General features: G+C 39.9%; 1 protein-coding gene across 8 annotated transcripts in view; it reads right to left on the reverse strand.

Annotated features, from left to right (window-relative positions):
• Nucleotides 1–508: 508 nt before the first annotated feature.
• The window catches only part of srgap2 (SLIT-ROBO Rho GTPase activating protein 2), a 196,336-nt gene continuing 181,225 nt past the window's right edge, over nucleotides 509–15,619 (reverse strand). For 5 of the 8 annotated variants that reach the window (XM_039749156.1, XM_039749154.1, XM_039749155.1 and 2 more), the window contains 5 exons: nucleotides 11,609–11,688; nucleotides 10,887–11,094; nucleotides 8,540–8,692; nucleotides 8,068–8,380; nucleotides 509–3,796 (listed from right to left, as the gene is read on the reverse strand). In XM_039749156.1, the coding sequence (XP_039605090.1) occupies nucleotides 3,365–3,796; nucleotides 8,068–8,380; nucleotides 8,540–8,692; nucleotides 10,887–11,094; nucleotides 11,609–11,688 (1,186 nt within the window). In that variant the 3' untranslated portion in view covers nucleotides 509–3,364. The remainder of the gene's footprint in view (nucleotides 3,797–8,067; nucleotides 8,381–8,539; nucleotides 8,693–10,886; nucleotides 11,095–11,608; nucleotides 11,689–15,619) is intronic. The other 3 variants (XM_039749161.1, XM_039749158.1, XM_039749159.1) reach the window with 3 other exon arrangements.

A 15,619-nucleotide genomic window follows, 5' to 3' on the forward strand; every position in this document is an offset into this window, starting at 1 on the left:
CTGGCTGAACTGTTGTGTGAATTTCTGATTTTGCACACAACAACAGTGTTACTTTCTGGCAGTAATTTTATGTTAGAGAACTGACTTTTCTTTTTTAAAACTCTATTTTTTTCCATGATTTCCCACATTACTATATGTACATGGAAGGACTGAGTGATTTCTGTATTTGAAAACTGGCCTTTGAGTTGTGTATTCCACTACATATTTAGGCTACACTCTTAAACACGCGTCCATTCAGACCCCTGAAGCCAATGTAAAGCTGTTACAGTCCCAAACAGCCGTTGTGCAGTTAAAACGTTAAAATAGTTTAACATCAGTTCACTAAAAACTTGGCTTTAAAGATAATTTTGCAAGAATTTGGAGTGTGGAACATTTAACAGGAGATGAACAAACATTTTAAAGGATATCGGAGTTAAAGATTTTAGAAGAGTAGGCAGAGGTGTTAAAGGAAGAGTTAAACATGAAGAAATGCTGTACGAAATAACTCGGGGGGGAAAACGGAAAGAGCTCTATAGCAAGCAATGTTTATTAAAAAAAAGTTTAACTACAAGAACTGCACATATATTTAGAAGACTATTGCTATTGCTAATGCTGTACAATAACTGTTGCCAAAAAAAAAAAAAAAATCTTGCCCCTGCAATATACACCATTGTATATACAAAGAACATGAACACAGGTTTATATATAGATGTCTGAATGAATAGCTATAAATATATTTGACTTTTTCCACCGGTTATACTAATTATAAAAAAAAAAAAAATCCACACTCAACCAGTTCACAAGCACACTTTCTTTTTTCAAGTGCATTATGGGAGCCCACCTCAAACACCATCTGGAGAGTCAAAAAGGCTTAAACTGAGAAGGAAGCCATAAAAAGTCACAGTGAAGTGTTTGCTTATTTCACATTTTAAAAACGGTCATCTCTAGTAAAGTCGGATTGCAGGGAATATCATAAACTAACTAAGTGAAAGCTAGACGAGGGACATGACCCAAGAAGAGTGTCTGGACACTAGTTGTTAATGAGAATATCAGAAAGAGATGGACAGTTCTTACCTTTGGTTGTGAAGGTGCAGACTGTGTGCTGAAGACAGGGACAGGACAGGACAGAAACTTTCTACTACCACAACTAGAAACAAAAATTATTGTTATAAACATTTTCCTGTTTTGGATAGTCGGATAGATTGTAATGGCAACACTCACTAACTTAATTATGTCAGGGATAACCAGAAGGACCTCAGTGTTGAGTTCCGGGTTTAAGGAGGTTGACACAGGAGGTCTCCAGGCACCTTCCAGTTACAGAGTTTACTATGCAAACTACCAGCACAGCATTGCAACTGGTAAAGCCAAGTGTTGTTTCTCAATAGGGGCACCAGCTGGCATCTCAGTTGGATGCTTCTTAAAAGCAGGAAGTGGTGTTTACTCAAAATCTGAAATCAACTGCAAATATTCTTGGCACTGCTTCAATCCACAGGAGCATCAGTTTGCAGACAGAGCTGCACGCACAAGCTTGGACTCAACTGCATCAGCCTCACTCACGCTAATGGAGTCTATGCTGCTGAAAACCCCCTTTTAGTGCAGAATAGCACAGGAGTATCTGGGGAGTGAAGAAAGAAACATTTTGCTGATCTACAAAACTCAATGGGAGTACTTAAAAAAAAAAATAAAAATAAAGAAGGTAAAAATGCTCCAATACAAAAGGGACTGAGCAAAAAGTGCACGCCAGGCTATGTGAGCAACCAATGCTTCAAGTCCTCTTATTTAAAAAGAAAAAAAAAATAGAAAAAAGAAAGATGTGTGTGTGTGAGGGTGTATACACACACACTTATATATACATACATATTCACGAGAGACTGATTAGTAAGAGTGCAGGTCAAAGGTCACACCTCTAAGTCTTAACCAATCAGGTGCTCGTGCTGCCAGTTTGTCACAAATGCATTTCACTCTCTCTTCCCTGCTTTGGTAACTCCTTATATTGTGCAGCGACCAGTGTGAATAATGGGGAGTGTTTGAAATGGATAAATTCTACGGTGGTGAGTGCCACATGCCTTTTTCCTCCCAGTCCCTCACGCACAAAAAAAGAAAATTAAAAAATCAAAAAAAAAATAACCACCAAATTTGGCTTTCAGCAGTACCCTGTGTATATGCGAGTTTGTTTCTCTGTCTGTTTAATCCATTAAACGCACTGCACATTCACTCTAAGAGCTGCCTACCTGCCTCACATGCACCCTGAAAGACGCACAGGCTGAACGCTGGCGCCCTGGCCACAGGGCACCTGCTCCTATGAACAGAGGCTGCCTTTCTATCACAGTAATATACGCTCACTTTTTTTCCAGTTATCAGCAGTAAAATTAGCAGTAATTGGGGAAAATATACAATTTATTATTATTACAGACTCTTCTTACGTAAAAATATAAAAAGTCATGTCGCCTTCAAGACACTCGGAATGAGACAACAGTGGCCCCCAGTTCCACAGCCTTTTTTTTTTTTTTCCAGTAAAATCAGTTCAGCAAAATTAAACAGAGGCTCTCATCCAAGTAACACATGTCCAGTGCAGTTCACTCGGAGATTTCCTCACAGAAGCACCCTGAAAGCTTTCTTGGAAGAACCTGGGTGCTCACTCATCATAAATGCTGTAGACATGGGGAAGTGGCTAGAATTTGGCACACGAAGGTGTGAGTGTGCACACTCACCTATTTTCACCCACCATACTACTCTTCATGTTTTAGGAAGAAAAAAAAAAAAAATCCACATACACACACACAACACCATCAAACAGTGATAGCCCCCCACCCACCCCCCGAGACCCTCACCACCAGAGAGATGGTAAATTTCCTGAGAGCAGGCAGCATTGCCTGATCCTGTCACATTTGTGTCAACTAGGCCGTAAGGTTACAGCTCTTCTCAGGTGACCTGTTTCTTCTGGGTCAGTTTTCCACAGTCAGTCGCTTTATGGATGCCAGTCTTTTTTTGCCCCCTCAATACAGTTTAGGTTCAAATGTGATCCATTTTGGTCCAGGCCTAGTGGAAAGATCTGACTGAGTAGATGGAGCGATGCTGTACGGAGAGTTTTGTGCAGCATATTGTGACAGTGAAGGACAACAATCAGAAAAAAAAACATGAATTATATTTGCTGTTTCCCCCACAAAAGATATTGCAGAATGACTATTGCTGTTGAACAAAAAAAATAAAAGGTAAATTCCCCTTCTGTCAACACATCTGCTCAGTAAGCTACAGTCGGTCACTCTGTCGTTAAATTTAATCCTCCAGTCGAGTTGTGCAGGCTTCAAAAGCTGCTAACAGGCCTGGGAAGTACTTTCTCCCCCTCCACTTCATGGGTACTTCAACATTTCCACATGCTGCCACCTCATACAGGGCACGATTTGTCAGAGGGTGGCGGAGGAGGTGGTGGGGTAGGAGGCATAGATGAGGTAGGAGAGCCCACAGCTGGGCTGCCCGAGTTAGTCTTGGGGAAGATCACAGGCTTGGGTCGTGTGGCAGGGGGCCTAACCTCTCGGCTAGGTGCCACAGCCTTAGCAGCAGTCTTGATAGGGCGGAACGTGCTAGGCATGTCACTGGCAGAGCTGGAGCTGCGCTGCAGCGGGTGCAAAGATTCCGTCTCCTTGATGAGGCAGGAGTGCAAAGGGCTGGAGGGTTCGGAGGTGGGTGCCAGTGCAGCGGCTGAGACCTTCATGGGCTCAAGTGTGTCCAGCACTACATCTGGGGCGTGCTTCACAGTGCTCTGCCTCTCCAGCTCCCGTAACTCATTCAGTGCAGAGTTCATGGTGGCCTCAATGTCCTGGAGAGGGAAGAAGAAGAAGCAGATGAGAGAGAAGAGTAAAAACTACGGTCAGAAATCAAAGACATTTGTGGATTCTGCTCTTAAGGAAATCAAGTTTGTGCAAATATTAAAGAGTAAGGATTATTTTCCACTTGTTGCTAAAAGATCATATGCAGTGGAAAAGAAACAGTGGCATGACATCTTATGTGATGAGGTGATAGGCTGTATGATAAGTGGTGGCTGGCTCAATTTATATCAATGATACATTTTTCATCTCTTAGAAAAATAAAAAAAATGCCAGAAGTCTAAAATCTGGAAAGCCTAGGAAGAATTTGGTCCAGCTGACAGTATATTTAACAAATAGAATATTCTGACAAACCATGCTGTATTTACTTGCAAAGAATTGCAAAGTGTAACTGTTTTGGACGTTAAAGAAAGCGAGTGAAATCAGAAAGAAAATACGCCTCAGTCTTTTGCATATCTCATGTGTTTCAACAGACAGAACACCAATGCACCCGTATAGTTTCACAGACGGCCGCTAATAATCCTGAAGTACTCGAGTTGTGGATATGAAAATATAATAATGGTAGTAGGATCTACAATTCAAATGCTTGTTTGCCTATAAGCTTTTTCCGAAAGTGACTTATTTAACAATATTTTAGTAAAAGTAATGGGTGGCGCACGAAAAACCGAACCGTCTCCGACCGGCTGGCTCGAGCTGTTATACAGGCAGGTGCCTGTACACACTTCTTGCGAGTCACTTTCTCGAATTCACAACATCTTGTCAGGGATGCCAGGGGCAATGACCCGGCCGGGACGCCTTGAGGGACCGGAAGAGGGTCAATGCCCACATTAGATCACATGGGGGCTGCCTTCCTGGTTGCTTTGGGGACCACCTTGGGGACCCTGGACCTCAGCACTTCCGCCACACTAGGAAGTGCTGGGGAGAAGAAAAGGGACACCCGGAGAGCTTCTGGGAGAACAGTCGGCATTTCCGCCACACTGGGGCGTGTCCAGGGAAGAATGCCGAGACACACCTTGAGCTCATCCGGGATAATATAAAAGGGGCCGTCTCCCGTCAGTCGAGGCTGGAGTCGGGTGGAGGCAGGAAAAGGCAAGAGAAGAGAGAGTGGAGGCGGCCCGAAGAAAGACATTGTGTGTCTAGGACTGTGTTGGGGTTCGTGTGTGCACTTTGACTTGTAAATATTTGTGTAAATAAACGTGTGGTGGTGGAAAACAACATGTCTGTCTGTCTGTGAGGAACGAACTGTCAGCAAAGGTTTGTGGCCACCAAGATCACTGGACATATCCACTTACACTTTTCCCTTCAGATTGCCCCACAGGTTAAAGTCACATGTTAATAATCCAAAGACATTAGAGGAACTGAAGGACAATATTCGGAGTGAAATTGGAATCATTGAATCGGCTGAGCTGTGTCACGTCTATGACAATATGGTGCAGCGGGCAGAAAAGTGTATTGATGCCCAAGGAAATTATTTCCAGCACCTCCTCTAACCAGTAAGTACAGATTTTTGTATTGCATATCTTTCGTTTCATGTACGAAAATCGACGTTGGAGTCTGAGATGGTTCGGTTTTTCATGCGCCACCCTGTACAAGTGTATGGGATGCTGTGAGGTCTTCACATGTGGATTATGCAATGCGAGTAATGGGAGATTTTTTTCATGGACATTTTGTTATTGTTTGCTGTTGTCCAACGCTGGTCACCATAAACCTCTTTTCTATCCAAAACTTTCTCTTTTTAGAATGAAAACACAATAAATTACATGGGGAAAGTAACATAAAAAGCCTATTTTTTGGGTGGAATATTTTACACTGTCTAAATACATCTATTATATGGAATTTGTATTTTATTCCCTCACTTTCTCCTAGTAGTTTCCTCCAACATTTAATAACATGCATATTAGGTTAAATGGTGTCTCTGAATTGGTTTGGTGTGAAAGAACAAAATGTCCTGTAATGGAATGAAATCTCATTTGGAATTGATTCACGTCCTGCATTCAGTGCTACCAGGAAAGGCTCTGCTGACACTATAATGGAAAACAACAGTTCGGTAATGGATGAAAGGATGCATTTTACATTTGTATATGTGTTCCTATACAAAGACAAAGAGAGAGCTCCTTAAGGCCCAGTTATTTTGGACAGGACATAACAGTTTGTAATGAAATAAGATGGTAGCATCCAATGAATTCTGTTCACTAAGGGGTATGATTAACTGAAAGAAAAGCAGTGGTTTATAATGAAGATAGGGGACTATAAATATTATAGTCAAAAAAATGTATTTTCTGTATGTCATGTATGCATCATGATGTATAGCAGTGAATGATACAAGAACCACACCAAATTTTAATTTATACGGAGGCTCCAAGCACCATATTCTAGACTCTGATAATAAAAACTTCAAGTGCCCCGTCCCAGAATGAGCCTGCTGCTGCAGTAAGCTCTGCATTCCCACAACCCTATGTAAGAAAAAAGAGCAAATTACACAATGGCTCATTTCAGAGTTCATACTCTGTTTGTAAAACACATGGACCGAAAGTCCCTACATTCAAAGTAATGGATGATTGATATTCAGTGTTTAGTTTTTATTCCTCTGTCCAGTGAGGTTTTTAATTATTTTGTGAATCATTTATCGCTAACTGGATAATAAGTAGGTTCAGAAATTAATAGATGGATAAGATATAAAAGGCTGACAATGAACAGACAGAAAGAATGAACCAATAAAAATAGGTTTCTAGATAATTAAAACAAACACTGGGATCAGGCTATTAAAAATGCGATATAAGTACGGATTCAGATCATCAGAAAAAAAAGGTAGACAACAATAACAGAAATAATTGGTGCAAATATGCATCCATTAATTTTGTAAGTTGCTTATCCAGTTCAAGGTTATAGGGAGTTGGTAGAGCATTGGGTGCAAAACTGGATGGGGTGCCAGTTCTTTGCATGGCACACTCGCTTAAAAAAAAAATCAGCTGAATCTTTTGTTAATTTCACTGGGATATAGGAAGAACATCATAATACCTAGGGCTCAAATATGCCAACTTTAACAAACATCACAATCATTTTCATAGACAGAGTTGTAGTTCACACGTATTACTCCAGACAGGGTTTAATTTAGTAAAGCAAAAGAATCTACAAGCAATTGTAGTAATGTCATACCTTCCAAAAATGCAAAACAGGCATGAAGGCAAAAAGATATACAGTGGAACCTCGGGTCACGAATATCTCAGAACACGTACAAACCGGGTTACACCCAAAACGTTCACCAAACTTTGTTTTTGATTGTTGTTTTGCTGATTTTAATAAAAGCACTTGGCACTTTCTGCACCATCCCCTTCCTCCATTGCAGTGCCTCACTGTCGTGCTCATCGGTAACATTACTGACGGTGACGGGTTTAAGGGCTCCCGGAAGCGAGATGGGAGCATGCTGCAAATTCGCATCGTCGCAGACTTTACCTCAAAACTGTAATCTCCTCTCCATGCAGTTCCTCCTCACTTCCTTCATGCCAGAACTCGACTCATGCAAGGTTAGATTTCTTGGTTGTTTATGGTTAGTTTTTGTATAAAGTACAGATTTTTCAAATGTTCATTTTTTTCCCTGTGCTTAAAACTCATTAAAAAAAGTTTTTACAGAGAGCGGTTTGTAAGGCTATAACGTGAACTCTTGCAATGTTAGTTTTCTCTGTTCAAGGTTTTCTCAGTGTTATTCAATGTTTTTACATTTAGTTTACTATTACGCTGTGCATTCTATCATTCTATGATGTAATTAACTATTTTTATGCTTAAAAATCTTTAAAAAAATATATATATATATATATATATATATATATATATATATATATATATTTACATACACCTCGTACGGTCTGGAACAGATTAATTGTATTTACATACACTCCGATGGGGAAATTACTTTGGGTCACGACCAAATCGGGTTGCAACCAGAGTTTTGGAACGAATTATGGTCGTGACCCGAGGTTCCACTGTATAAAAAAGCTAGATAGTTTTACTGGAGAAAAGCTTTGCAGATCAGCAAGTGGGAATTCCCTGCCAGGTCACTAGGATTTTATGGAAGCTGATTATTTATATTTGCTGGTACAGGAACTGTACGTCCTCACTGAAGCAGGAAAGAAAATTGCTTGCCACTCACACTCAGCAGGAAATGCGGGTAGAAGTGCATGCAGCAAAGACATTTCACCCCCTCATCTAGTGCACAGCAGAAGCCAGGAAGCAGCCTGGTATATTTAAAAAATTGTGAAATGCACACCTTTGAACTGTGCTCTACCTGCACAATGACTTCAGGATCCAGGGGTCTGTGATTACTGAAGCTCTTGGAACGCCCTGCAGTGGCTGATTTTCTGAACTGTGGGCTTTCTACTTTAGTTTTCAGAGAAGAGTGCCTGGTAATGGAATTGAGTCCTCCATGAGCACTCACTGGCCGCTTCTCCGACGACTCTTTTGGAAGGCTACATATCGGCATTGAGGTGGCCCTGGGACTAGCTGAGGCCCCTGGCAGACCATCACTCTCGCTGGTTCGAAATGTCCTACGAATGCTTCCTGATTCAGATTTCTTCCTTTGCCTGCAACAAAAAGATACCGATGAAGTAACTTGGACAAATGAACAACGGAAGACTGCAGTCTTTGCCAATGACCAAGGTAGATGTGGACTCATTCCTTCCCCACTTTGTGTTACAATACCCAGCAGCACTTCAACCTGTAAGTGTAGACTTTCTCCTTACTTGTTCAGATTGGCCAAGTAAATGTCCGCCACATGCCCCCCTGTTGGAGAGCTGATACTTCCCCTTGTGGAAACCTTCTCCTCAGGAGGTGTTGCATCAGAGGCAGCATCCATCTCAGCTTTTGGGCTTCCTCTCTCGGTGCTGCTCTCTTCCCTAATGATAAAGAAGATAAAAAATTACAGTAATCACTAATTCGGAGAGTGAATGGGTGCTTTGAACAAAACCACAAATACATTTTTGGGTGACTGAATATTGCAGCTGGAAAAAGACTTCTCTCCAAGCTTCGTAACAAGGCAAACACTGCCGTTTTTAGTCGTCTTAGAACCCCAGATACTCCAGGTATATATTTCCTCTCACAAGGCAGGAAGAAACCTTTCATTTTCTTTTTCAATAAGCATAACCTCTCTTCTGGGTTTTACTATAATAATGATTTTTATTTCTAATATGTGAAACTGCTTTGTATAGACAAAGGTTTCTTTCATGAAGTAAGTATTACAAATTCACAAAGCACACTGGTTATTCTCCACTTTATTTAGAATTCTCTACCATTCCTCAATACACATTATCCAAGATGTCTATAAATGGTTATAAATTTCAAAATGATCGAGGCATATCATGCCCCTTCAATAGAATTAGGGCTGTTCGATATAACGATATATATCGGATGAAAATATGAAAATGTCTATCGCTGCACATTACGCTATCGTTTGTTTCGTGGTGTCGCAAAATAAACTGTTTACGGCAATATTTTTTTCATTGTTTTGATGGCCACCACGTGGATGCAGACACACTAGCATGGCTGATGAAGACGAGGCAACACCAGGTAGCTCCACACAGAAGGACCTTGTTCCTAAACGAGGGGCTACCTCTGTAGTATGGAGATGGTTTGGATTTGAAGAGTCTGACACGGACCAGAAAACGGTACTGTGCAAATTATGCTGCAAACCGATCGCTACCACAGACTCCAACACGACAAACCTCTTCTACCACCTCCGCAAAAAGCACGTGAGCGAGCATGCAGAGAGTTTACAACTGAGAGGCAGGCCACGTAGGATATTACAGTTGTAAAGGTACTAATTAAACGAGCATGTTAAAAGCTTGGAAGATTAATTGCTACCAAAACAATTTGCTTAAGGCATAATTTTCCCTGCAGCGTTTGCTGTCAGCGTTAGTCTTGTTAAAATTACGTTTACGCCACAACTGCATTAACACGGCAAATCTCCGTTAACGAGTTACCGCAGATCGCCCCGTGCTTGGGGCTGGACGGCATCAACACGTTAGCGCCGTCCAGTCCCACGCACGGGCGATCTGCTGTAACTCGTTAACGGAGATTTGCCACACTACGATGTGCAAATTAACATTTTACTAGAATGTAGCCTAAAAAATATTATATTTAATATTATATATTTAATATATTTTTGTCGTAAGCCTTATTGCTGCTACAGTTTGAAGTACAATGTTTACATTTGGTTTTGACAGTTAATGTTAGACTTGTATTTATTTTGTTTAAAGGGTTTATTGGCCTTATATAGTTTAGTTGTTAGTGCTTTGATCCTTTTATATTTAATATATGTTGTGAGAGTTATTGCTGCTACAGTTCACATTTTGTTTATGTCAGGCATTTTATATAGCAGTATTTTATATTGGGCCTTTAGTAATTTGTTTTTGAAAAGTGTTTTATATTTGATACATTAACATTTTATGTTTACATTCTAAGTCAAACATTTGCTCAAATGTTCTAAATAAAAGAACAGAAATAATTACAAGTTGAGTACTTCTCATTTTTGATTTTTTTAATTTAAATGAAAAAAAAAGGAGTGGTGATTATATAAACTATTCACTGAATACAAAGAAAATGTACTATATCGTGATATCAGGATATGAAATGAAATATCGGGATATAAGATTTTGGTCATATCGCACAGCCCTAAATAGAATAGAGTCAGTTTCTTTAGGATGTGTAGTATTCCAAAACAAGAAGAGCACTGGTAAAATACGCTTCCTACCGGGACCGGGACAAGTAAGTTTTAAAACTTGCTCATTTTGCTGTCTCTTAAAACCCCTGAATAACACAAATTCTAAAAATAATATGTAGCTTAGGAAACTTGCACAGCCTCAGTTTGACAGAGGGGGCTGCCTGTACCTCATCTACACAGTAAATGTTGTGCAAAATGCATTCCGTTAGTAGATTCATGGGATAGAAACCTGACTTCTACTTATTTAGATGTTATCACACATGAGATTACAAAAAGCCAGCACGTGGTTTACAGCCTAACAGTTACACCTCTGATTCTTTAGAAGAGCAGCACTTGCTCATGGCCTTATCAAGCGAGTCCAAAATACTTACGTGTCTTGCACCACAATGTACTGGTGTGGCACCAAGCCATCTACACCATTGTGACGTCCTTCCCACCAATCATCAGATGCCCGATGGTACAGTAGCAATGAAGCTCCTTTCTTGAAGGAAAGCTCGCGGCCAGTGCGACCAGAATAGTCAAACTTTGCGATGGCTTCGATGGGATCCGACTCTGAAATGAGCAAGGACCCTGGATTAGCTGGAGAAAGAGGCAGATAGTTTAGTTTTTGTACCCCCCTCCCCGAGAAGAAAAATACACACACATGCTGTAGGGCCTGTTCCAGTTCTTTGAAAGAAGTGTGAAAAACATGTAAAACAAGATGTAAGAGAAAGTAGGGGAGCCCAAATGAGAATAAATAAAAACCACCAAGGCTGAGTGTCTCAAAGTCACTGGACAGACAACACGCAAGAAACACTAAGGGAAACTGTCAAAAACGTGACTTTAAATTTTTACTTTTTGTTCATACAGTATGTTACAGATTGTTTTTCAAAGTAACCATACTGTTATTAAAAATAATTATACACAAGTATGAGACTATTACATGATTTTATAGTAGGAGCACTCTGTGAGCTTTCAGTATTCAGCATTTATGCTTTTCAAATCACACTGCCAGTAAGATGTAATTGTATGCAAGACCATCATCACTGACACTACTGAAAACATTTACCTAAACATGGTAACCAAATTATTTTACAGCTGACATGGCACATACCATCTTCACTGTTGTGAGGCTCAATAACGACATCCTGCGAAGAATCTTCTACAAGCGAGGGTTCACCATGTGGGCTGTCACTGTATAGCAGGAGGGAAAAACAAAATCATAAAAACGCATTCAGAAACTACATTTTACTCCTCAAAATGTTCTTTAATGTCCTCAAAATTATGTCAATTACCACGATGTGCCACCTAATACAAAGGACATTCAAAAAGTTTCCATTATTTTTTTTTTTTAACTCTGTTTATTAGGAATTTCAAAAACAAATTATGTCCCCTTTCTACAAAGTCACCTTCGTTTGGGATGCAATTTTCCCAGCGTTGTACCAACGTTTTAATGCCCAATTACCACTCCTCCTGCTTTCACCATTTCTGACGAAAATATAAAAGTGTGGGAACATTTTGAACGTCCCTCGTAACAGTGGCTCTGAGCACTAAATTAGAGGTGTTAACATCTTTGTTACATTTTAGTTTTTAAAAATCGAAATTTTGTAGTTCAGCATGCCCTGGATCTCACTCTAGCTCCTCTCCCTGTGAATCATGCCTGGTCCACCACTCATTTAAGTCACATAAGTGACATCCTAACTACAAAACCAAACTACCTCAGCTGGTCTCATGTAAATCACAACCACATAATCCTAAGAAACATCAATTCACTAAAAAGGTGCACGCAGAAGTCAAAAAGGTGTTTTAATGGGTAATAGTTCAAAGAGAAGACCGGCAAATGAAAGACTCAGACAATGAATAATTAAAATCACACACACACAGTTAACTGTGCAAAGTGAAATAGTCTTTAGACAATTAAAGCAGCCTTGAATTAAGTTATCATTTAAAGTGCGACGTAATACCAAATCACAAGCAGCAGTTCTTTTCCTGGAATTGTTCAAGCCATTCAAATTCCTAGACACACTCTTAGTGGTGCACAATGAGATCTGAAATATGTTTCTGGCTCCAATGTGTTCCTATTTTTCCTCCGCACTTAGGTATTCATTTCAGTTCAGTTTACTCCTACAGTATATAGTGCTGTTACGCTGAAGATGGGCTCAGATGGCTACCGCAGATTTACAATTTTAAAACTGTAGCAGGAGCTATAAAACCAAAGGGGCTTCAGGTCAGGAGATGAACTTTAGCACATGCAGCATATTTCTGATTTAGGTAGTGATATCCGTTTCAGTTATTTTATATTTAATGGTTTATTTTATTTTCTGACTGTATTTTTTTTTTGTTATTTGCTGTCTGTTTGTGGTGTTGTAAACCCTTACATTTTTTTGTACTTTCTGCTGGTTTTAAATTTGTAAATGTATGCAAGAACTCTGAAGCTGTTTGTACCAATGAAATCTGTATAAGAATAAATAAAACTCATTCAGAGAGCCAGTGAGCAGAAGAAACAGGAACAAATAGGAGCCATAAAATGTAGTTCATAATCCATGAACAGTAGCTGGGGCCGCCGTTAGCAAGGAGACATTAGGCATAGCATCTACCCATCTAACATCCCTTGAATTACTTCATGTAGCAAAAAGAGAAAAAAAATACAAATGTCACTCATCAGAAAGGAAAAATTTAATTTAATGTAGAGCATGTAATGAAGTCTCCAGAGTAATATAATAAAATAAAAACTGAAAAGATCTCATGCCGTACTGCCATCGACCACCACCAGATGATGATGCTGAGTCAAAAAAGAGAAGATACAGAAACAGCAGAAACGTCTGACAAACAGAAAGTGTAAATAAAACAGAGCTCTGGAAGAATGGGGTAGAAGATGAATTCTCAGAAATTAAATATCTCTTCCCTATTTGTAGCTGATGTTGATGCCATTCATTCCCAAATAAATTTATTTCTCTAGTTAAACAACATCAATCTGCCGGCTTCACTATAAACAGAAGCCAATGGGGTCAAGTGATTAAGCCCATTGGGCTCTAAACCACAATAAAGTTGCTTCAGTCACCACCATTGAATCATGGTGTGATCCTGAGCAAGTCACTTAATCCGCCTGAGTGCCAGCTCTAAAGAGTGCACTACATGTAAAAGCCATCACACTACACAGTTATGTACTTCTCATGAGACAGCATCCACCAAAGAAAAACATCTTCTGAATGTATCTGCTGATAATTAGCATAGAGCAGGAGATGGCAAAAGTGGAATCGCTGTTGCAGTTGACACTGTTGTGTCATTGTGCCGAGTCCTGTAGGACAAAGTGAGCATTGCCTATTCTTCTAGTGACACACAAAGCCTGTTAAGACAGTAGATTTAACATGGATGCAGAAATCCAGCTTCACCCCCAACCTGCATTCCTGAAAAACGGCCTAATTGCAGCTTGTAACATTCTTGGTCAGCCCTGTACTTTTCTGATACCAAAAATGTAAATCAGAATTGAAATTATATTTCTTCATACTGCTTGAGTCATGTTGGCGGCAAATGGACTCCCAAGTTCGAGCAAAGAGCTCTAATTCAAGGAATGGTAACTCTGATGGAGAAACTTGTATCCCTATGACCAGGTACTCATCGGTAACTGGAAGAAAATGTAATCATCAGAGGTTACAACCTTCCTTTAAAACAACTGTAGTTGCATTCGTCCCTTTTTTCTCTGATAGCTCTCTCTGGAACCTAAAAGCTGATGAGCCGCTCTCTCTTTGAGGAGATGAAAGCTGACAATCTCTTCTCTTAGTGGACTTGAAATCCGAGATTAGCTCTGTGCCAATGACTGAGCCCAGTCTGAGAAGACGAGTGGCAGTCGTTACTTCAATCAGGGAATTTCAGCATCTAAACTCTTGCGACAGAAACATTCTTATAGACGTGGCATCATAAAACCGTTTATCTGTACCAAAACAGTCTGTCTCGTCTGTCTGCCATCCTGTCTTCATTGTTGAAATGTATTCAGTTTTATTTCCAGTATTATATTGTTTCTTAAAATGAATGTGCTTCAGTTACCTTGATACAAATCTAATGGTTGGAGACCACCTACTATTGAGAAAGCAAACGATAATAAAGGAGGAGCCTTACCAAATTATTTAATTAATTACCGGCCCATTATCCAAGAACAACATGGACAGGATTTTTCTTCTTTTTTCTATTATCACTAGAATTGGCTGTCAAATTATGAAGGGCCATATACAGATACCAAGAAAACTGCCATTAGAGTTCGCATAATAAAACGTGGCCTGCAATATCCTATTGTTCAAGTCACACATTTATGAAGGGAAAGTCAGGTGCTGAGCACATCAGATTTTTCCACTCATTTATAATGCCACCCAGCATACAGGTAATGAATCACAGCACAGCTTCACCACTGTGACACACTGGTTGCAGAGATACAGCAGAGACTATAATTAATTATTTCTCCAACTCAAAATCTTATCAATAACATGCCTTGAATTGTTCAAAGGCTTGGACATATTACTAGCTCAAAAATTGGTTGCATGTTGTGTGCAGATTATTTACTACTCCAGGCTGGACTATAACAAATCAACTGGAGAACCTGAGATCCATTTCATGTTGGTGACATAACCTAAGAGAATGTGAATACTCTTCTTACAAATTTCTGACTAGTAAATTATGAAGGGTCGGAGAATATAAAACGTACCTCTATACACCGAGCATATATGTTATGGGGTAAAAAAAGCAGGCTTTCAGAATCCTGCACATCAAAGAGGCACACTTTTCAAATGAAATGGATATTAAACTGCACAGTGACTGTGTTACGATTTGCAGTCATATGCCCAAAGGACAGATTTTACACTAAAGAGTCTGAAGGGAACATGAAGGAACTCTTATTTCAAGCTTCCTTAGCACCTGCTCTGAACATTAAACCACTGATTTACATTCAGTTCCCACCACTGACTTTCTGTGTGGTCCGAAAGAAGTCACTTCACCTGCAGTCATCCAATTATGGAACAACTATGCTGATCCAATTTGTAGGTTGGCGCGAACAAACGTGTCCGCTAAATAAATGTATTGACATATTCACTTTGCCCAAATCAGGTATTGTTCCTGGTTTCCCTTTTCCCCTCTG

This window comes from Polypterus senegalus, chromosome 3 (assembly GCF_016835505.1).
Source record: "Polypterus senegalus isolate Bchr_013 chromosome 3, ASM1683550v1, whole genome shotgun sequence".
In the NCBI taxonomy this organism is placed as follows: domain Eukaryota; kingdom Metazoa; phylum Chordata; class Cladistia; order Polypteriformes; family Polypteridae; genus Polypterus; species Polypterus senegalus.